This window comes from Protomyctophum bolini, assembly GCF_963924005.1.
Source record: "Protomyctophum bolini genome assembly, chromosome: 14".
In the NCBI taxonomy this organism is placed as follows: domain Eukaryota; kingdom Metazoa; phylum Chordata; class Actinopteri; order Myctophiformes; family Myctophidae; genus Protomyctophum; species Protomyctophum bolini.
Window position 1 is genome coordinate 25049367 of NC_137875.1, and position 24387 is coordinate 25073753.

Sequence of the window (24387 nt, forward strand, 5' to 3'; positions counted from 1 at the left end):
AAAATCTAAAATATCTAAAACCACATATTACACACATAAAGACCCCCAGGAAAGTATTCTAAATCTTCTAAACGTCATTAACATTATTATTTTTATTTTTTTGGCAAAAAGGGTGAAGTTTGCCTTTAACATCAGCTCTCAGCACTTACCACAGGAGGCTATTTCCGCCATTTGACGTACAAAAAAGTATATAGGGTTTAAGTAATTAAGCATACCATCTTGTTCATGACAGTGAGTTATGTACGGTAACAGGCTTGCTAAAGCAAAACATGTGACTTGGCCATCTGAGATGAGGTCTATACAATAATGAGCTGGGCCAGGCGGGCGCCACAGCTCTAATTGATCAGAGACTACAATTCTCTGGGATTTAGTATTTTTTATCTCGCACAGCAGTGGTGCATCCAACAATAGACATCAGTCAGTGTCAGTCCTGTGAGAAAACTCTGCTTGTTGATGAACAGGTTGAAGGATAGAAGGCACAAACTTGGAAACTAATGGGCTCACGATAAACAAACAAGCAGACAGCGACGCTGACCAAACTCAACTTCCTGCAGAATCAAGTACTGCTGTTTTGACAGCGGCCTGGCTTTGAACTCAATGCTGTACCCATTTTACCCAATAAGCTAAACCACAGAGTTTTACTGCAAGGTATGTGTCCAGAAAAAGAAAAGACCAGGAGCACTCTTTGATAAATAAGTGAATACACCTCTTGTCTTCCCTTGTCTCACAGATGGTGAGGAGATTTACCGATTTAGAGTCAGGGAGGACATGCCTCGGTCTGCACAGTAGCAGTAAGGGTAAGACTTGTTAACCCAATACGACCTGAGGCCGACATTCAGAAAATGTCTTCTAAAATGGTTTTCTGAAATGTCAAGGACCCCAAAAATTATATGTATTTTGTAGGGATGCATGATATAATCGGTAGCATAATCGGAATGACAAGCCCCTATTGTTTCCATTATGGTCCTCTGTATAATGTCAGAATCGGTATCGGCTGATATGACCCTGCAGATAATCGGAGATCGGATATCGGTCAAAATGTCATAATCGTGCACCCCTAGTATTTTGGCCGTCGCCCCCATATCAAAACACAAAATATTTTTCCCCAGCCAGGAGCAAAGATTTGAGTTAAACATGTTAAATTTGCCCAAATTGTCAGATCTACAAGCTCATAGTGCGGTTCGTGACGCTATGAACTTGTATATCTGCTAGTTTTGGATATCCAATCGATGGTGGAATAAACAGTAAGTACCGTATACACTCACAGCACCTCTTCCAGTAGGCATCGCACACTTAAAGCACTATTAATATTTACTGCCTAGACTCGGGGAGGGTACACACTTTGCATATTAATTACTGCTAAGTGCTCCGGGCAATACGTTAGAGGAGCCTAGGAGAGGGTTTCCATATACACTACACTTGTTAATTGTGGAATACATTATATTTTCTTGTTAGCAAGAGCATGCGATTTAGAATTGCGCTTGCACAATGTGTCGTGGCAGTGACTCTCTGCGCCTTATACTAGTTTAACTTGGTAAGTTGATTTAGTAATTATCTTCACTTGAGACTGCAACTGTACAAATTAATCGGCCTGTGCATTTGTAGAAATTATCATTTTGCTTCAACGGGCCATTAAAATTTTCATTTAAATGAATGTTCGGTGAAAAACACAATTTATTTTAAATTCCAATGTCGTACACTTTTTTTCTCTCTCAGTGAAGGACAATTCTTGTCAGCCAAGTCGGCTCAATCCCCCAGCGGAAAAAAAGAAGAAAATACACACTTGACAGAGCAGCTGTCAAGGTGAATATGTGCCGCTTCGAAATAATCATTCCCACAGAATAAGAAGTTAATGTAAAGATAACTTACTGGAACTAGGAATTTTTTTATCTCCTCCAAGACATGACTCATGCGTGAGTAAGCCTCCCCGGGCGGCGCAAAGACTTCAATTAAAACATGAAGATCGTTACTCAAATGGGCATATTTAGCCTCCCCGCTTCCCCTCAGCTCTTCTTCCTGCATGTGGATAAAAGAAAACAGATCAAGTATTGTTTTTTAAGACAAACAAAATAAAACAATGAGATTAATCAGAAGGTTCTTTTACTAGGTTTTTCATACTGTTTACTATGTTTATTATTGAAGAATTCAGCATACAGAATAATATAAATAAAGTGCAGATCAAGTATTGTTGTAGGACTACACATAAAGATAACTCAAATGACTCTATCCTATACCACTTCAAAGGAAACTTCCGAAGTTCTTAAAATGTTCTGCTGAATGCTGGAAGAAATTATTATTAATATAAATAGTGATTTTGATGATTAGTACTTTTTCTATAATTAGCCTCAATTCTGGAAATGGGGTATGCATGTGGAATTAGAGCACATCAGTCATGGTTTGTGTGCTACCAAAGAAAAAGCATTGTTGACATTTTTTGTTGTATGATCATTTATTATTGAGGCTTCGCCAGAGCTTGACTAGCTCTTCCAAAATGCCAGGACAGCCCAATCTAAGGCACCAGTCATGTGTCAAAGTCTTACAATTGCAGAGGGATGCTAAAAAACAAAAGCATTTCAATAATGAGTTTTGCCAGCATTGCAATTCATTGTCATGTTATTGCTACAAACATCTTTTGGCTTAGCAGACGTTTCAGACATTGAAGGCTTTGATGTGAAAGATTCTTGCATTATGTTTCCTAGGCTATAGGACCATAAGAACCTGACTGGTATACTGTAGTACGTTCCCATGACGACCAGTGCTGATTTTGGCAGCACATTTTTATTTAGTCTTAGTCCAAGTCTTTTGAGTAAAATAATTGAGTTTTAGTCATATTTTAGTCATCTGAAATGTTTTAGTTCTTTGTCGACTACATCTACAGTTGATTTTGTCGACAATTACAGTATGTATTTCAAGTACTCTCAAGTGATTTGTCTACTCTCAAGTGGAATTTGTCTCTTTAAGGTCAGTGAACAAAATTGCTGATTGAAAACATGCAGTTTAGAAATATTTACAAATGATTTACAACAATTTTCCTCAAAAATGAAATGAGCACAAAGAAGTGCACTATGCCGTTTTAACATGCCAGCAACATTACACGTGTAAATTGGAGAAAGATCTTTATGTGGGTTGTTATGTTGTTTAGTCCAATGTCAAAACATGTAGGCAAGACACAACAAAGGGCACATCGGCTCAAAGAAGGGCATTGGAGTTTCTAAATTAACATTGCCCTGTGGGGCGGAATATGTGATGACAATAATGCTTGTGCATTAACATGCATTACGATGCTTCTGTTGTTGTCTCCATTGGCAGTCAATACAGCCCCCCCCCCCCCCCCCCCCACACACACACACACACACACACAACTCTTAATATGCTCATAATTAAAATCATATGACTCCCTCTCTATATGCCAGATCTCTGTTTTACATTCAAATTGAGTGAATCTCCACTGCCTGCAAGGGAGGAAGGATTAAAATGTGAGTAGTCCCATGTGCTGCAGAGGCACTTGTTAATATTACCCTGTAGGGTGATATATTTTCAGGGTAGGGACCCCATGTGACATTGCTGCAATTGGCAAAGTCAATCAATCAATAAAGCTAGTTGAAGCTGGAATCCATATGTTTTGTGTTCTCTCCCAGGTACTGGTGACATTATTACAGTCATAATTACAGTACATGAGGTGCTGCAATTACAAATGTAACACCTGGGATTTGAACCGGGGTCTATCGGCATACCGCTCATCTACGAAGAAACTCCCACTTGTCTAGTGCAGATATTGGGCTTATGAGCATACAGTACTACAACCAGCCAACCAACCTAGTGTTCTACCTGACACTAGGATCAGAATATCTCAATGGAAGAGTTTAGGGAGACCACCCTCCAAACATTGCAGATGTGTTACTTCTGTTGCATTAACATACTCTGCCATACAGTTTGGAATACAGTTTTTATTTTCATTAAACTAAGTTTAGTCCCGGATAGCAGCTTTAAAGATGCATGCACCACCAGTCCACCACCATTGAAACGTAGGCTACATGTAATTGCGCAGCTCCACGTTAACGAAGGAGGTTTTGTTTGTTACAGCAAGTCTATTGTCATATCCTGGTATACAGTATGTTACCTTCAGTAGTGTAACTCTATGACCGGAGAGCACTGAGGCCTGTCATGGCCTTGGCTAAGCTCTCAGATCCAGCACTTACACTGTGTATACACATGGATAAGACTCTCGCGTCGAGGGGATCAACAAGTCTGTCAGCAGGATAACGACGATGTGTCGGGTGGAAACCTTCTATGTAAAACGGTCACTTTTTCAGGAAATTGGAATATGAACTTCCAACAGATGTAATGTAGTTATTATTAGTCACAAGCTTAGTCAAAAGACTTTTCATTGGTAAAATATTTATAAAAACCCACAGACTTAACAACCATACCTTTCACAGACAGTACATAGCAGAGAACTTCATTGGCTATGTGTGCTAGTGTTAAAGGAGAATTCCATACTAAAAGGCTTTCTTACCTTTCTTTGTAGTTGTTACGCCCCAACCAAAGAGGTCCAGGTGTTATTTTGTGCAAAAGCTCCTTATTGGCTGTTTCCCCTACCATAAGCCCTAAATGAATTGCATTGAATTGAATGGGAATTCAATGGGGCTATGGGGTGTTGTGCTAATTCGCTTATTTCCATCGCTCAAAATGATAATTTCTTTGTATATATCCTCTCTTCATAATGTAAATAATATCCCAAGCGGCACACTTTACTACTTCTTTCGATGGAAATAAGCGAACTAGCATAACACCCCATAGCCCCATTCAATTCCCATTCAATGCAATGCAATTCATTGAGGGCTTATGGTAGGGAAAATAGCCAATAAGGAGTTTTTGCACAAAAAAACACCTAGGCCTCTTTGGTGGGGACGTAACAACTACAAAGAAAGATAAGAAAGCATTCTAGCATGGAATTCTCCTTTAATTGCATGTTGTTCTGTAGTTGTCTTTTTCTCTGATGTTTGATTTAACTGTCAAAATACTATTAATTCCATACACTCTGTATCTACGTTAGTTGACTTTCTCGATATAGTGTACGTATTTCACATGTACAGTTGGGATACTTTAGTTGTATGAACAGTGAGCACTGCTATGGCTATTTCTAAGGCACTTAACTATAGTTCTACTATAAGTGAATTACCGGTACGTGAAGCAATAAAAAGCTCTAATTTTTAATTACCTTGCCTTTATCCCTCATTGAACCTTTACCAAGGATGGACATCTTTGCTCCTGTTTCTTCTTGTAATCTTTTCATGGAATTTCCCCGTGGTCCCAGCAGCTTCCCCACAAAATTGAACTGAAACAGAGGGAATAGAAAAGAATGATTGAAATCTAATTAACCACTTAAACCCTCTCTAGAAGATCACCGTTTCCCAAACAGTGGGTCGGGACCCATTCGTGGGTCACAAACCAATTTTCTTTAAAAAAGAATATATCGTTGTCGGGAGGAAACCTCCTAACTCCATTTTTGAGGTTTCTTTCTCCATAAATCAGTGCTATTAAACACCCTTTACTTGTTTTGAAAATATTGAACCACTGGAAAGTAGTAAAATACACTTTGGATAAAAACTTATGACTCCATTGGACCCTCAAACTGTCTGCTAAAGCAAATAACTCCACCACCTCTCCCCCTCTCATGCAAGTAATTGACAATATATAAAGTCACAACACCAACTCTGATGAGTCAGTATTGCTTTGTTTTCAAAATATAATTTTCTGAAAACTAAAACAAAAATACATTGCATGGATGCACCTGGGACGTATCCTCAGTGATGTATCCCAAGGTCATCTGGGTTTCGGGTCTCTCAACATCATACCCCTCACTCAGGTGATCAAGCCCTGACTTACGTCCCAGTAGCTACCCTCGATCAGTCCCATTAGGGAAAAATCAGGGCCACACAATCCGTTCCTCCCGTGGAAGGACTAGGCTCTGTGGGTTGACTCCTGTCTGGGCCCCTCCTACGTCTCACCAGGTCAGCTCCTGCTCTCACCAGGTCCAGCCCCTGTTCCCAGCACCAGGCACTTCATTCAGGAATGGTGGATTCTCGAGCTGCAATGGTTCTGCAGGCTCCACCAAGCCCATGGTTGTGCCGCAGGCTCTGCTTGCGGCTTAAATTAACCTACTAAAGGCCTCACGTGGGTTTGTTGGGCTTCTTCCTCGCGGAAGACGCAGGCTGCGGGGCGCCAACCCATACTGCTCCCGGGTGCCATCTACATTCTGGCTGCCAACCCGTCTCTCCGGTGGTCACCAGACTATTCCTGGTTGTCACTGATGGAAATATTTCTACCATTATACTTGAAAGGACTGTATTAAAATAAAGACTATGATAAATAAGGAAAAGCTTCGATAGCAGAGAGCTTGGAGCTCCGGAGCACCGGAACTGTATAAATACTTTTGAATGTATTCTAATTACAATAAAATACTCTTCACTGGAATAGAAGCAGAAGGCTTGTAACTTTACAGAAATGGTTATAAAAACCTTTTAGGACTATAATGAGTAAAATTCAGAGTATAACAGAGTTAACCAAAATACCTTAGAATGAATTGACGGACACAAGGAAGACAATTTCAGACAAGCAGAGCTAGGAGGGGGTTCAATCAGATATATTCATATTCACCATTGTATTGGGAGAGAAGAAGGCATGCAATCCGTACAGCGTTTCCACAAGGATCTCTGACCATGTCCAAATTGAACATGGTTAATATAGCATACCGTAATCAATACACCGGAAAATGTGTTGAACAACAAGGTCAAAAAACATATTTGTTTACAAATGGACAGATAATGCAAGACGTCACGAATACGGAATATTGCATACAGGAACTATCTCACGGGGCAGAGATAGTCCGGACATGCAATCAGTTAGTGGAACCGGGGGACAGGGCATAACGTCATTGAGTGCAGTTTACAAGTCTGTTAGAGCGAATACTACTTTCAAGGGCAAAAACACAGAGGCTGGGTGTTATGGCAAACGGAAACAAAACAATTCTACCAACGCTCCCTCGCTAGCTAGGGGAGCAGTGTTACTATCTAAACTCTGGCCGGGCCAGAACCATACTATTTTACAGTCAGTGGGACAGCGTGACATCCAATGTCAGTCACAGCTGGGCAATGCATAATCCATAATTTGGCAAGACCATAGGAGACACCGGGTCATAAGATTAAAAGGCCAAAGGACTCATGACCATCACCCACAAAACCACAGAAAATACCTAACAGTCACGTAGACTAAAATGTATCTTTTTCATTTTCTAAAAATAAAGTTAGGTGGTTTATTTTACCGACGGCAGAGATACTGTATACAGTGTACATTTATATTCAGTCGTAGTAGAAGTAAAAGTATTGGAATTGGAAATACTCACCATGGGCATCCCTATCTTGACCCATGAATCCCCAAAGGGTTTAATGGAAACCCACACAAATACATCCATTCATAATTTGTATGCCACCCATTCACACTTTGGCTTGAATTAATGAATCCTATCAGAGGAGCATGGTTTAGCATAGGAATGGTCCTGGCAGCATCTCACTTGTCCAGGTGTGTTATCTGTTTAGTACTAGGCTACTATCCTACTTTTCAACCACATGGAAAAACTACAATACCTGGACCCATGCACGCATGCACGCACACACACACACACACAACTTGCCAAAGGCATGATGTGATGATAATGTGATGATAGCCTGAAGAAGGCAGTTGTCTACCGAAACGTTGGTTTATTTATTCTCTGTGTTGTCCTATAATCAATGCTTGGCACTCTGGCTATATCAGTGTATTTCAAAGATTACCTTTTAGAATATTCTGGACCGACTCCACTACAAGGATTGGTGTGCGTAGCATCCATTTGCACAATGGTTAATGTCACTGATTATTCTTTTTTTTTAATTGTTAAATTGTGATGGGCTATTATCAAACATAAATATCAAACGTCTACATTTCCCAAAAGGAAATGTATGTATTAAACCACATAAACTGGATACCCTATACCCCCAGGGCTTTCTACTATACCGTAGATCCTGTGGTAGTCCCTCTCTTCACCAATAAAATGCAGATCTATAAGCTCAAAATGCATTTCAACGGGATGCACATAATTACACAAATGCAATTTCAGTTCGACATGAATAAATAATAATTGCAGCGTCCTCCTGAGGACTGGTATTGTAATGGCTATTTTAGAATGCCAAATAGGTAAATATGCATTATTGTGTATTTCTCTGCCTTCCATTCAGTCAAATTAAAGCATTCTCATTCGATTCGCACAATCGAGAGTGCGAGAAACGGCACAATCGAGAGAGTGCGATAAACGGCACAATCGAGAGAGTGCGAGAAACGGCACAATCGAGAAAACGGCACATTTCTCATTTCTCGCTTTCTTGCTTTCTCATTTCTCGCTTTCTCATTTCTCGCTTTTCCATTTCTCGCTTTCTCATTTCTCGCTTTCTCATTTCTCGCTTTTCCATTTCTCATTTCTCCTTTCTCATTTCTCGCTTTCTCATTTCTCATTTCTCGCTTTTCCATTTCTCGCTTTTCGCTTTCTCATTTCTCGCTTTTCCATTTCTCATTTCTCGCTTTTCGCTTTCTCATTTCTCGCTTTTCCATTTCTCATTTCTCGCTTTTCGCTTTCTCATTTCTCGCTTTCACATTTCTCGCTTTCTAATTTCTCGCTTTCTCATTTCTCACTTTACCATTTCTAATTTCTTACAGTATATATGAATAGAGACGGCACCCGGAGGAAACCCTAAGGCCAAATGGACATAGTGGCCGAAACACATGAACGCGCTGGTCCGTTGACTATCATTGTGCACGCACGTGAACGCGTGCAATGATAGTCAACGGCAGCGTGTTCATGTGTTCAATGAAATCTGCGTAAGAAATCACAACATTTAAGTCCATAAATAATAATTATGTGGAATTAAGTGCAATAACACAGGAAAGAAGTATTGAACACGCTAACTGAAATTAATTTAATACTTAGTGGAAAGTGGAGAAGCCTGTGTTTGTAATGACGGCTTCAAGACGCTTCTTGTATGTAGTAACTAATCGCCCACACTGCTCAGGTGTGATTTTGGCCCATTCCTCCACACAGATTGTCTTTAAATCTCGAAGATTTGTTGGTGCCCTCTGTTGAACCCTTTTCTTTAGTTCTTTCCACAAATTTTCAATTTATACCACATAAAAATATGTATGGACTTTATTTTTGTGTGGATTTCCTGAGTTAATACCAATGTCTGGTAAATAAATCATGTGAATAGCATCATTGGAAATGAAGTGAATGAAAGAAAGTTGATGTGTTCAATACTTATTTCCCCCATTGTATACATAACACAAAGAACAGGACAATTTACATACATAAAGAAATGAGCAATATCCACCGCTTAGATTATCCTGTGGCTACTACATCTCCTGATTAAGCCTCAAGGTCGACTGGTGGACAAAGGACCTCTTTAGTCTGACCTTATTGTATGCTGGTACACCATATCTCCTTCCTGAAGGTAGCAACCTATATTCTCCATACAACACATGCTTAGTATTAGAGGTGATATTCCTTGCTAACCTAGGATGCTGTTATCATATGTGGATGTATAAAGTTTCTGAAGTTGTTGTCCAACAATCTTTGAACAAATGTTCAGTTGTTGCAGCAGTTGTGACTTTAGGGCTGCAGACAAACATCCATACCAGGTGGTACTACAGTACTGAAGAACACTCATAATAACAGAAGTGAAAAACAAAAGAAGAATCGGTCTACTAGCACCAAAGGATCTTAGACGGCGAAGGAAGTAGATTCTTTGTTTTGTTTTCTTACACACTGAATCAATCTGATCTTTCCATGACAATAGGTGGTCTATTACTACTCCTAGGTATTTGTACGAACATACCTGGTTGATCAGTTCACCATGAATAGTAATGGGGGATCTGTGTATCTCTGGTGGTGTTACTTACTTACTTATCCCCATTACGCCGGCTGGCGCATAGGGCAGCAACAAAGTTCCTCCATTTACATCTGTCTTTGGCCATCTTCTCTATGGTCCCCCAGCTCTGATGTTGTAGCTGGAGCTCCTTCTCGATTGTCCTACGCCATGTTGTTTTGGGCCTGCCTTTCTTTCTCTTTCCTTCTGGAGTCCAGTGTAATGCGACTCTTGGGATTGCATTTATGTCCATTCTGAGCACATGGCCAATCCAGGTCCACCTGCGTTTATTGATTATGCTTTGCATCTCGTCTTGTTGGGTGATGTTGAGGAGGTTATTGTTTGAGATGGTCTTGGGCCAGAATATGTGCAGAATCTTTCGCAGGCATGATGTGTGGAAGGTGGATAGTTTATGGATGTCATTTTCTGTTGTTTTCCAGCATTCTGCGCCGTATAGTAGTGTTGAGAGTACGCAGCTTTGGTAGATCCGGAGTTTTGTTTTTGTGCTGTATTGTTTTGATTTCCATATTTGCTTAAGTCTTATGAAGGTTGTGTATGCTTTGTTGATCCGGTTTTGAATGTCTTTGCTAGCTCCCCCATCGTGGTGAATGATGCTTCCAAGGTATGTGAAGTTATTTGTATTCTCCAATACCTGCTCCTCTATTGTTATATGTGTTGGTGTACTGGTAATGGGCATGATTTTGGTTTTATTGATGTTAACGATCAGTCCGACTTGTTGGCCATAGTGTTGGAGTCTGTCTGTTTTTTCCTGAAGATGTGTGTGTATGTGACATAAGGGCGAGGTCATCCGCAAAGTCAAGGTCTTCAATGGTGGAATGCAGGGTCCATCGTATCCCTCTTGCCTTGTCTTCCGTGGCTCTCCTCATGACCCAGTCTATTGAGAGCGTTGTTATCACTCCATTCAAACACCTTATTTACTCTGTGTTGGTGCAGTCCAGGATCACTGGAACTATCTAGGAGAGAAATCAAAACTGTATCATCTGAGTATTTTAGAATGTATTGGTCTGGTGTGTCAGTGCGACATTCAGACAGGCATTCCTCAATACGACAGCTGTCAGTATAGAGGGTGAAAAGTACAGCTGAGCTCACACAACCCTGGGGAGCACCAACATTAGTAGTTAATGCTGATGAGAGGGTTGTGTTCACTTTCACCCTCTGTACTCTGTTAGTAAGAAAATAATCATACCAGTGAATTAAGTATGGATTCAGTTCCAACTGTACCATTTTTGACACTAGTATATCAGACTGTATTGTGTTGAAAGCTGAAGAAAAGTCTAAGAATAGCACTCTCGCATGATTCTTATTTGACTTATCTAGGTGTTTTGTAATTAAGTGGACCAGTGTCACAACCGCATCCTCTGTACCGCAACCCTTTTTATAGGCAAACTGACTGGGGTCGAATTTGTCTTCGGTTATACTGACAATATATTGTAACAGTATTCTTTCAAGTGATTTCATAATCACTGAAGTGAGAGCTATGGGTCTATAATCCTTATGTTCTTTTGGACATTGGATTTTGGGAAGTGGTTTTATGTGTGAGGTTTTCCAAGACAGGGGAATTGTGTTTGTGTCTACAGAGGTTTGGAATATTAGTTGCCACACTGGAGCCAGCTCAGATGCAAAGTGTTTGAGGAGAAAAGCACTGCATTCATCTGGCCCATTAGCTTTCCTTGTGTTAGTACACTGAAACACTTTCCTTACATCCTCTTCAGTGATGGTAATTCTGTCTGAGGGGGCAGGTGTTACAGCCTTGAGTATTTCAGTACACTTTGAGGAATTGTCCAATGATTCAAATCTGGCGAAAAAGGTGTTTAGGTCATTGGAAAAGACAAGTTCATTTTCGGTCACAATAGGTTTCATTGGGGTTAACATTCCTGTCATAGATTTCATAGTATCCCATGCCTTTTTGTGATCATGGCATTAAACGCATCCTCCAGACGCTGTCTATGTGCCAATTTTGCCTGCCTCATTTTCGTTTTTAACTTTTTATCTGCCAATTTAAGTGCACCAAAATCTTTGTTTATGAAAGCTGTTTTCCTTTCATTTATTACATTTTTTATATCTTTTGTCACATATGATTTACTCTGAGTTACTAGGAGTGAAATCGCCTCACGCGCTTTAGAGCAACTTAATGGGAGGAGAACTCGGGTGCCGTCTCTATTCATATATACTCTAAGTGTAGAGTGCATGGAATTTGGCGGAAGTAGCGGGAGTGTTGTGATTGGTCGAAAAATATTGTATCCGGTGGAAATCCATCTGACGGATATTCCAGACCGACACTTCGTCTATGCAATCTCTGCCTTATATTGTGACCAGGCTTTTCTCTTTGCAGATGAGTAAGGCTGGGACCGAGGCTAGGGTGATGATGAGGTTAGGGGAGGCGATGCCCTTCTTCTTAGCTTGTTTTTGGAGCCAATTTGTGTGTGTACTAGGCCAGAAATAAAAGAGTTCCCTGTTGAAGGCACATTCAATTCAATTCAATTCAATTTATTATAGTGTCAAATCACAACAAGTTGTCTCAAGACACTTTACAACGAACAAAGACATGTCATGGATTTATCCTAGGAGTCAGCAACCCCGCTTGGTCATAACAGTATTTCCTCATGGCGAATGGGAAATGCATTTGTCTGATCTGTAACAATATAACTGTGTAGCGAGAGCGACGGAAGGGAACCTGCACATACATTTTTGGACAAACCACAAACAATTTGAAAAAAACTTTAAAAAAAAACTTAAAAACAAGAATAAAATCAACAACAACTAACTGAACTCATGTATTGTGTGTTTACAAAACTAACTAAAAACTAACTGAAATGGTAGACAAAATGCCCTTATTTTTCGTCCTTTGTAAAATAAAATAAAAATTAGAAAATCTATTTTAACCTAGGTTCTCATTACGTAATAAAGATCTGCTATTTTTGTCCTTCACATGAAAACGTCTTGAGCACATGAGTTTTTCTTTATTTTTTAGAATCGGCCTCAGGTCTTAACCACTTAACCCCATGCAGCATGTGGGGAAGGTTTTTCGCTGAAAATTGCAGACTATTTTCATCCAAAGATTTCCCCACAATAACAGAAAACTGTAAAGGCACATTCATGAAAGAAGATTTTAAACGTTTCCACATTATTTACAGTAGGCCTACATGCCATGCCTATTTGAGAATTGCAACCAAGCCTGACTTTAACGGACTGGCAGCGGGTTCCCAGTGCCAGCTCTCACACTTAAGGGTGAGAGTCATGGCTACAGAAGAGTTTTGCCTGGCTGCAATAGACCTTTTCACACCTGACTACATAAAGATTATAAATGGGTCCATGTTTATTACCTGTTGCAGTGTTTGTGGATATCAGTGAGCTATACAGGAAATAAACTTGGACACAATAAGCTGTATCTTTGCAATGCAAATCCACCAAAAAGGTCTGCATTCTACAGCAGCAGATGTGAAATTGGATTCCATGTGATTCCTTTCTGCAGGATCAAGTGATCCATGTGATTCCATGTCATTCCTTTCTGCAGGATCAAGCCTGCATGTTACATTATGTGGTATTGTGTCACCTTTTGATAACTGAGAAGCTGTCTTCTTTACAAACATACTTATTATATGTTTGTATTATTCTATTATTCTAATTAGCAGCCCATAGGAAAATAAAACGGCTGCCCATCTCTGGTCTATATTGTATTGTTAATACCTTGCATAAATGCCTTTTGTAAAATGCATTACTTAATGAAGGGAATTATGAAGAGCAATTTCCCTTTGACTTACTTTCTGTAATCACAACCGCCACAGAATGGAAAATAAAATATATTTGGAGAAGAGGTTAATGAAAAGGATTGATTGTTGGGTCAACAATATTATAGTCTTGCATTCTGTTCACAGTATCTCGAGTGAGGGAGGGAAAAACGCATAATAAATCAAAAATAATTGTTCCCAATACAGCACATTACAGAGGAGAATAGTTTTCTTATTCGTGGCACAGTATAGTTTATGGTCCTCTGTCTGTGTTGAACAATACCCTGCAGTGCACTGGTGCTCCGGTCATCCATGTGGTATAGAGATTAGAGAACTATACAGTATGAAAGAACATAATGTAGACATAAACCTATCATGTTCCTGGGAATGCACTAGTGGTCAGGCCAAGAGGAAGTGAATAATAACCAGTTCCTTCTCAATGGGAAAGTAACTGTGTCCCATAGCCGAATCAGTAGCCTCACTACTACAATAAGCTCACAAGGCAAGCTGTGGATCGTCTATTTTCTAAAACCTTAGAGATCTGTTATTTTCTACAAGCTCACACTGTGTCGGATTGTGACTCATTGTGAGCTTGAAGATCTGCTATTTTCAGTAAATATAAAGTATTACTATACTAAGTGTATACATGTATGAAAAAATGCCTTTGTAACCTTTTTAGATCACTTATCTTTGTATTCTTATGTCAAAATTCAATCGAGTGAAATCTTTGCGCAGGATCCATCATCCGATAGCGGGAAAAAGGAACTCATACAGCATACAGGATTGAAGCGACGAAACAAATAATTGATTTTGTCAGGTTCTCTGTCCTGATTGGATGAAAAGTGTAACCCACCTGAAAATGTATTATGTTCTCTTTAATAAGAGACAGGAGACCCCCCCCAACAAACACACTAGCTTGTACCGCTTAACCTTTTAGATGTTTTCTTTTAGAAACACGTACACACACACATGCGTGCGTGCGTGCAATTGTTAATACACCTGGTTGCTTGGCGGAGAAAGCTGTCCAGTGGAGCCATGCTGCTCCGAGCCTTGAGGCTGCCGTACCGTACCGTATGCTAGCAGACAGTAGCAGCTGAAACAGCCCATGGTTGAGGTGGTTGGCGGGGGTCTTTGATAATCCCACAGGATTTACTGACACACCACAGAGCTCAGTGTGAAGCCCATCCTCTGTCAACAACACATTTTACACGTCTGCGCTCGCTCAGCGCCTCAGCCCAAAGAGACAAACGTGTTCCTTCTGGCGTCCTCTGCCCAATGTTATCTCTGGAGGACACACTGGCACAGAGCAGTGGCCTGGTCTCTAAGGACTGTTAGAGCATGGTTCTCAAACTTTTCAGGTCGAGACCCAAAAGAGAGATTAAACGTATGCCCAGGAGCCAAACTAGTAAAAATAGCACATATACAAGCACGCAACGCGTCGCTTTTCGTCGCATATTGCGAGCTTGCAGATCAGATATTTTCACTACTCCTTAATATTTATTTTCTTTTCTTTTCTATATTCTTGAAAAATATTTATCTTTTGAAATAAATTATATATATTTTTAGAAATGTACAAAAGAAAATGGGATTTTCACTCCAGTCGTGACCCATAAAAATGTTCCCCTGTTGGGGAAACAGTGCTTTTAAAGTGTGTCCCAGTTTGAGCTTTGTTGTTCATCCGGTCAGATCCCCCAACGGGCTGCGCTATGCCCTAGCTCATGTACATTATAGGAGATTATTATCTTCCTGGATGCTAAACAGAGTGGACTAGTTGTGTTGGAGGTCAACGACCTGCTCCTTTTTGACTTGCAGGTGGTTTTCACCCGACAAATCTCTCCTCCAGACTCGCGTATTCCTCCTCATCCCAGAGGTGAGTCCTCAGAGAGCCTCAGACACTACACAGAATGGGCCCCTAGAATGTGCCCCTTACTGTGCCCCCCCCCCTTAGCCCCCCTACCACCACCCCCTACCCCCCCGCCACAGAAACCCAATTGACTGACTTCTATGTAAACCAAATTCATTAGCCCCCGCTCAAAAAAAATATCCAGCCCCATATAGTCCCTCCAGTCACCATTTTCTGGAGCCGTCGCTGCATGGGCACTGGCAGCTCAATAACATGCTTTCCGTGGACATAAATACTCTATGTACATTAATCTGAAATCAACAAAAACCTCCTAAATAACCTTTGAAGTGATGGAGAAGTCAAAGAACTTTTGAAAGATATGATAACGCCTTCCACCCCTGTGTGATCTGATCCTGCTGTGAAGATGTGTGTCCTTCAGTGGAGGTCAGAGGTCACGCAAGACCAGATTCAGGATGTAGTGTTGATTTTGACAGCTAATTTTGATTTAGTTTTAGTCATAGTCTTTTGAATAAAATTCCATTTCGTTATATATATTCGTCATATTTTAGTCATCTGAAATGTTTGTGTTGTATAGTGTCGTGTAGTGGTCCTTCGGCGGTTCCAGGGGACCCCCAGCAAAAGTAGTTAACATACAGTAGCATCACAACCATTTTGACAGCTTTATCTATATATTGGCTATTCAAAAAGAGCAGATCTACAAGCTTACAGCACGTCACAAGCTTGTACAGTATCTGCAATGTTTTAAAAATCTCTTCTGATGGTCCCTGGCACAAAACCTTTTCAGATGGGGGTTTGCAGCCTAATACATAAACCAATTTGCGGGTCCTTGACATGAAAAATAACTATTCTACATGTGGCCGTGTAGGCAGTGAGTGCACTGGTAAAATGCATGTGGTCTGTTGGTGGCATGAGGTTGAATTGCTTTAGTATTTCTCATCATTGAGTTTAAGAGCTTTAAGAATAGCACTTATCCCGAGGCTGTTCGCCTCCTGAAAGCTCACTCGTACTTTACAGCGTGAAGCTGCTTTGTAAAAACGATGAACTGCAATGAATTGCTATTTATTCAACATGAATTGTAACGTCAGGAATGCAATTCTTCTTATTTATTGGTCCCCCTCATATGATGTTTGTACTTTAGTATCTTTTTCTACCGTCTGAATATGTGATGTGAATATTTCTTTTTGTATGTCTGTTTTTAGTGCACTGAAACAAATTCCAATCAACTCTGTTGACATGGCAATAAAGTCTTGATAATCTCTATTGAATCAGATCAAACCCAATGCACTCTATTCCACGAATGGATATAAACATATGAGAGCTAAGCTTGCTTGTGTGTTTCACTAGACGGTATCTTCTCCTTCTTTTCAAATCTAACCAGAAAGAGATGTCAGAGACTTGCCAACTTCTCAAGATGGCTTTTTAGGATATATTGCCCATAATGTCCATGTGTAGTGGCCACCCTAGAAATGCAGTGTGCACTGGGTCCTCTTGGGGTTGTTACTGCCTGGTCAGTCAACTGTGCTGTTGGGGAAACCCTGCAGGTACTGCATGATCAGGGCAAGCAGAGGTTGGCAGCCATGTGTCATACATGGATTAAAGGTCTCAGCCAGCATGTCTTCTATGTACAGCATGTCATAATGTACAGCTAAACTAGACAATCTACAAGCTCTCAATGCGTCGCATTAAGAGCTCAATGCGTCGCATTGAGAGCTTGTAGTGCTTTGTTATGTTTTTGATTTAAGAAACTATCGATATGTTCAAATCAAAAGCATCTTCTGTAAAATCCTAATAGTTTTGGGTATTTCATATAAAATTTAGCAGTAGGCCTATAGGCCTATGTAAAATAGCAGGAACAATATTACTAATACATCTTAAATGTATATATTATTGTTGATGAAACAGCGCTAGTGTATAGGGAATCCTTTCACACTGTTTCACAAATCGAGACTTGGCCATAAAAACCTTTTTCAGCCATGAGATTTTATTTTTGCTTTGATCCAAATTAATTGACACAGCCTTCAGTAGGGAATAGTTATGCAGATCTTAAATTGGCACTTTGTAACTTTTTCATTGATACAATGTAATTTTGTCCAATCTGTATGGGTAGAGAATGTTAATACAATATAACTTATTATACAATTGGGGTGGTTGTACTTGTAGGTCATGTCTCACCTAGACACAGGATCTGACACAAATTTTGACAAGATTACATTTATCCCCTGAGCAAGCAGGCAGGCTCTATTATCTATAAAAAAAACTAAAAAAAACTTTTGCAGGGCACTGGGTTCAAATCCGGGGTAGAAGAGGAAAGTTGTTACTGTATGTGCAGCTGTAAAGAAAGTGTTGAGCTCTAAACAAATTGATTGAAGGGAAGCTGTTAACCATGAGTAATATCTGGAAAGTATGGGAATAAAGAATGGCACTGTTAATGTCTTCAGGGGTTATAAATCCTTTGGATAACTGTGTTTGTTGCATACTTTCATGTCTTCTAGTAATCTAGTTGACAATATGCTGTCCTTGATCTGTCAGTCAAAAGACTTGGCACCGTAACATCAAATATCATCATGGCAGCCTCGTAAAACGAGGATCCGTTCTCCTCAGCCATTCATTTCTTCTCCTTCTGGACTAGCTGACCTAGCTGGACTCTCCGTCTGTGTACATCTAAGTACCAACTTTCCACAAATATGCAGTGGTGGAAAAAGTACATACATTACTTAGTATTTATTTGAGTAAAAGTACAAAAGTATTGTCCTCAACATGTACTTAAAAGTAAAAGTATGAATTGTGCATAATGTCCCGTTTCAGTATGTATAAAATGTATAAACATCTTTTGAAAATAGCTGATCTACAAGCTCACAATGCGTCTGATGCGACACGCTGTGCGGCTGTGTAGATCGGCTATTTTAAAATAGCCAACGTTTAGTCAAATGTCAAATGTATGTTATATAATGATAATCAAAATCTACAAAGTAACTAAAACTAAAGTTTTCAAATAATTGTAGTGGGGTAAAAAGTACAACATTAATTCTATCTTTAAGATGTAGTGGAGTAAAAGTAAAAGTACTGAAAATTGGGAATACTCCAGTAAAGTAAAAATTCCTCAAATTTGTGCTTGCGGAATTAAATGGCAAAGAATGTTGAATAATTATCATGTACACTGAACTGTGGTGCAGATGGTCTAATCACATAGAGGCTGAGTATACTTCCTATTAATTCTAGAGCAGTGGTCTTCAACTGGGGGTCTGGGACCCCTATGGGGTACTCAGAGTTACTACAGGGGGGCCGCTAAAAGTTTGTGTGATCGGAACCTTTTATTATATTTTTTTACGGACGCTAAAAGTTTGTGTGATCGGAACCTTTTATTATAATTTTTTACATTAACCTCAGCATTCAGGGGGAGATTCGCCGAAAATAGCCGATCTACACTACAATCTACACTACAAGCTCACGCTTGGCAGCGTGAGCTTGCCTTGTAAATCGGCTATTGTCGACGAAGAGGTTTGATGTAGAGGGAAAAAAGACCAGACTAAATACCGGGCCAACAGTTACGTTTACGTACCACTAAAGTGGTTAAATGTCTGAAAATACACATTAACACAAATACAACATATAAATAGCAATATGTGAACAAATAAATGCTCAACAGTGCCATTTTAGGTCACCCAGCGGTATTGCAGCTGTTCAGACTCCATTATGTCCCCAAACATACATACATAGGGACACACGCTGCCAATCATTGGACCGCTCAAAAAGACCCCTGTTCTAGAGCCATACATCATTATGGAATGTCCACTACTAATATACTAATTGAACACACAATAAGGTTGTGTAGCACCATTACAATGGATATTTGGAGGCAGAACAGCAGTAATACAGCCTTTTAGGTTGAGAAAATAAAGAATTCACAAGTCACTGTTCATCTCTTGCTATCCCCTGACAAGCAACCACCATCCTAAAAAGGAATGACAGGTAGTCAATATCAGCTTTGACACAATGCTCTTTTTTTCTGTTGTTGCTCATAATCAATAGCCTTTGGTCGGAGACTTGTTACATAGTGCGGAGAGATAATATTGTATCTAGGGTGGTCTCAGGTAAAGTGGGCCATCAGGTAAAATGAGCCAGCTAAGGTTTCAGCCTCCTAGTATAGTAGCCTATATCATAAACAACTTTGTGCAGCTGTGATTGTATTATATACAAGTATACAAGTACAAGTACTTCATTCTGAAGCTTCTACAGCATTCAGCTCTTATCTAACTACAACACCTGTTAGGCCTTTCTTTTTGGACACTACAATTCTCTGCACCACAATAGAATTTTTCATATGAAGAGAATACAGCAGTATATACCACTATGCAAAGGTCACAATAACTGAAGAGTGATAAGCTGAATTTTATGGGACCCATGGGGCAAAATACGATTTATGAGCCTTGTACAGTACCTGGTCAATATCTTTTAAATGTCTCATATTTTTTACAGCGTACGGCGCGGAAGTGCATGACCTCGCTGTCTAGCACAGTGTGTCTGTCTCTATCTCTGTACCACACAAAGGTAGACCAATCATAGCTCAGCTCTTACTATACAGCAATGTTCATACACCCTTACTATATCCAGCCAGTCCGCTACAATACATGCATACATACATACATACATACATACATACATACATACATACATACATACATATATACATACATACATACATACTGCATGCATACGGAAGATGGTTGCACTTCAGCACCATGGACAGCAACAGCTCTCACATAACACATGCAACGCAAATTATATATAATATATATATGTGTGTGTGTGTGTGTGTGTGTGTGTGTGTGTGTGTGTGTGTGTGTGTGTGTATATATATATATATATATATATATATGTGTGTGTGTGTGTGTGTGTGTGTGTGTGTGTGTATATGTTTTGGCCTCTTCTATTAAACATTTATCCCCCCCCCCCCCCCCCCCCCACACCCTCTCTCACTCTGGTGTATGCAGCGAAAAGCAAGTCACCCCTTAATGACTGATAAACATATTTGGCATGAAGAAATGAACAATCAGTCATAGCAGATTACAGAGAATGTTTGACAGAAAACAATTTAGTATTAAGTGGCTATTGGCGCACAGCAGCCCGTCAGACTGTAAAACACATGTATTAAACAGGCCTGTTTTCTTCTGTTCTCTTACACCCAGTCCCATTATTATGTATTTGCCTAACTAATTTATTTTGCATCAATATTCATTCATTCATTCATTCATTGTCAACCTTCTGGGGTTTGGGCAAAGCAGCTGTGTCCATAGTATACAGGTCAACACAATTGGTTCAGCTTATGCAGTGGTGGAAAATTACTCACATTTAAGTACATAAAAATGTACTTAAAGTACCAAAAGTAGAAAGTACTTGTTATGCAGAATGTCCCATTTCATGTTTTCAAACATAAAAATAATTTGAAAATAGCAGATATACAAGCTCACAATGCGTCGCATCGCAACACATTGTGAGTGTGTAGATCGGTTATTTTCAAATGGCTGAAATGTGGCTGAAGTGGTTAATGTATGATTTTGTAATAGGCTAAATCTACAAAGTCACTAAAGTTGTCAAATAATTGTAGTGGAGTAAAAGTATATTTGGCCCTGAAATATAGCGCAGTATATATACCGGTATAGTAAAAGTACATTTGACATATTCAAAGTACAAATACAAATTGTACTTAAGTACAGTACTTAGTTACTTGCCACCACTGAGCTTACTGAGCTTACGCTTTAAGCGTCACAGTCCCGCCCCCTTTCATGACGACGACTGGCCCAGGAAATAATTCCCCATGCATTTTTCCCATTGACATTTCAAAAATTATGTATTTAAAGACTTTTAAAGCCGTGGACAAAGCCAACTCGGATCGTGACAAATCATGACAACAAACACAATATTTTGTGCTGAACAAAAACATAAGAAGAAAAACTAAAAAAAAATATACCCTGCCCTTTTTTTCTTCTTTGTAATGAATTGTTCAGCCCAAAAAATTGGGCTGAACCGTTCCGGGTTGGCTTTGTTCGAGTCTTACAGATCTTAAATACTCTGAAATGTCTATGGGGAAAATGCATGGGAATTATTTCCTGGGCTAGTCGTTGTCATGAAAGGGGGCGGGAATGCGACGCTCTATACCAGGGGTGCCCAAAAGGTAGATCGTGATCTACCAGTAGATCACAAAGGCTGTGCAGGTAGAACACATGACATGCCCCTAAAAATTATATATAATTTAAATATAAAAAAATATTTTTGCACCTGCCACTTGAATTAAAGTGACTTGACATCAAAAAGTGCCTGTCAGCTAAAACCCACAATGCAAGTGTGTTGCGCAGATGTCAGTAGCATTATACAGTTATATATTTTTTTAAAAATATTTAACCCCTACCAGTTCCATTTCCTCCCCTCCTCCCATCTATTCCTCAAGTGCGCCACTAGGTACATTTAAAAAAAAATCAGCAATGGGATAATACTGTTTTTTGGTGGGTAGATCTTGTTGAGCTCGTCATTTTGAAAGTAGCTTGCAAGTCAAAAATCACACCCGTGTGAACTGAGTGGTCCCCCCCCCCCCCCCCCCCACTGGTACTAGTCATACTCGTGCTCATTAACCAACACAGACACACATAGGTGAACACACAGATATACACATAGGTGAACACGGATATTGCTGGTTGTAGGAGTGGTTGCACCACTCAAAAAGTGTGGGCACCCCTGCTCTATCTATTATTACAATTGTGAAGTTGCTAGCCAATGAAAAGCGTCAAAAGCTGTGGACATTGGTGGACATATGCTGTTGCCCCAACAGGGCCAGAAACAAGGCCTTTTAACCACGCTACTTACACACACTACAACTCGCTTACAATTCGCAAACCTGGCAACACTGCCGTGTCTTCTAATAGGCCCACCAGGGCCGCCCCCACACTACCTTTCACAGTCTCACAATCGGCAGCCATCTTGCTTTTTATTTATATGGGCGAGTGGAAATGTAATGCAAATAAATTAATTATAGGTCCAGCAAGCAAATCATGATGGTCTGTTTGTGCTCAATAGGTCACAATAACATTCCGATTTTAGGTGTTGTGTTTTGTATGACATTTTGGCCAGTAGTTTTATATCTATCTCAGCTTTTGCCTGATAGCACACATGCTAACAGTGGTGACCACAACGTTAGCAGATTCATTTTGACGTGCGGAGTCTCTCTCTCTCTCTCTCTCTCTGTCGCCACGCCACACACACACACACACACACACACACACACACACACACACACACACAGAATAGCCTGCAGGCAATTTCCTTCTTCCCATAGTGCGCGGCAACGTAATCTGGAATGAATGCCCGTGAAGCGTGCATGAAATTCTAGTACTGTACATGCATACACTGAACAACAAGTCCACGTTCTAAACATTAGCACACAAATCATTGGTGAAGTGCAGGCATTGTTTATTTAAAGGGACACTTCACCCTTTTTGCAAAACAAATATATGTTAATGACGTTTAGAGGATGTAGAACTCTTTCCTGAGGTCTTTATGTCTGTAATATGTGGTTTTAGATATTTTACATTTTAGCAGATCCCACTGACAGGAGACGCCCTCTGGCAGACCAAGGACCAAATAGGGGGGAATAATATCTCCACACTGGCCTTGGAATGCCTCGGGTTCCCCCAGGATGAAGTGGCTACTGTTGCCTGGAGTCTGGAGCTCTCTGCTAGAACCAACTCCGGATAATATAAGCGACTGAAGATAGATGAATGGATCTCTTGGATAAATTGAAGGAATTCTCATTCACCCAAACTCTATTCACACTGCTGGACCCTGCACATGGGAAAATCCATTTCATGCCTTTCAGGTCATAAGATGGTAATCGGTAATCAGTCAGTGTCGGTAAACAGCAGAGGGAAAAACAAACTTCATCCAGCAATGTTGAAAATAAATATGCTCGTCATCTTAATAGGGCTTTAGGCTGAGTAAATAATGATCTTACAAACAATTTGAACAATCTCAAACGTGCTCTAGCTGTGAATATATAATTGGTTTACATTACTGCAGCACCTGCTCTCCCCATTTATGTATGGAACAGATGAACCTTTTGATTTGGAATGTGCCTCTTGTTGGAAATGATTATAATAAGCTTTAATCATACAGTGCTGTGTTAAGGGGAGTCTTCCATTTTTGGCAAAGTGTTAAAGAGAGAGAGAGAGAGAGAGAGAGAGAGAGAGATATGAAAGGAAGTATCATGTCTGATTTCTAACTTGTTACATGTCACATGATGTTTACCATGCTACGGCCAAAGGTTGGCATGCATTTTTTGTCATCCTGCGATCGTCTGACTTTACGATGGCATTACTGCATAATACTGATCAGCATGATCTATATACAGCCACTTACGCCTACGTTCGGGCACCTGAGAAAATTGCATTATGATAATGGGCACCTTTATATGCATGCAACCAGGGGGATATATATGCAACAGACAGATATTTTGTGAAGCCACTAAGGAAATCGGGATTTCCTGAAAATTCATATAATGGCCTGTTGTGGCGCTGTCATTGGGCTCAAAAAACCCCATAGCTCCATAGAGATCCATGTATTTGGGCCCAACTTCACCTAGACTGTATTACCTTAATAAACATGGTCATGAATACTTTCTGTTTCCAGTCACTAGTTTAAAGTCTCATTTCTAATGTCATAATATTATTTTTGGAAAATGATGGTCCCATTTATTAAAACAATTACCATAAAGTTGCGTATGCTCTGAGGTGCGTGGCCACCATTACAGTCTATGAACGGGATCCCCCACCCACTC

The 24387-nt window shown here is 40.0% G+C and overlaps 1 protein-coding gene across 1 annotated transcript in view; it reads right to left on the reverse strand.

Moving 5' to 3' along the window:
* khdrbs2 (KH domain containing, RNA binding, signal transduction associated 2) overlaps positions 1 to 24387 on the reverse strand; it is a gene marked incomplete at its 3' end in the record, with an annotated part of 72332 nt that overhangs the window by 25972 nt on the left and 21973 nt on the right. Inside the window, exons 3-4 of the mRNA XM_080782929.1 lie at positions 5222 to 5338; positions 1870 to 2016 (exon numbers count right to left, since the gene is read on the reverse strand). Of these exons, the coding sequence (XP_080639055.1) occupies positions 1870 to 2016; positions 5222 to 5338 (264 nt within the window). The remainder of the gene's footprint in view (positions 1 to 1869; positions 2017 to 5221; positions 5339 to 24387) is intronic.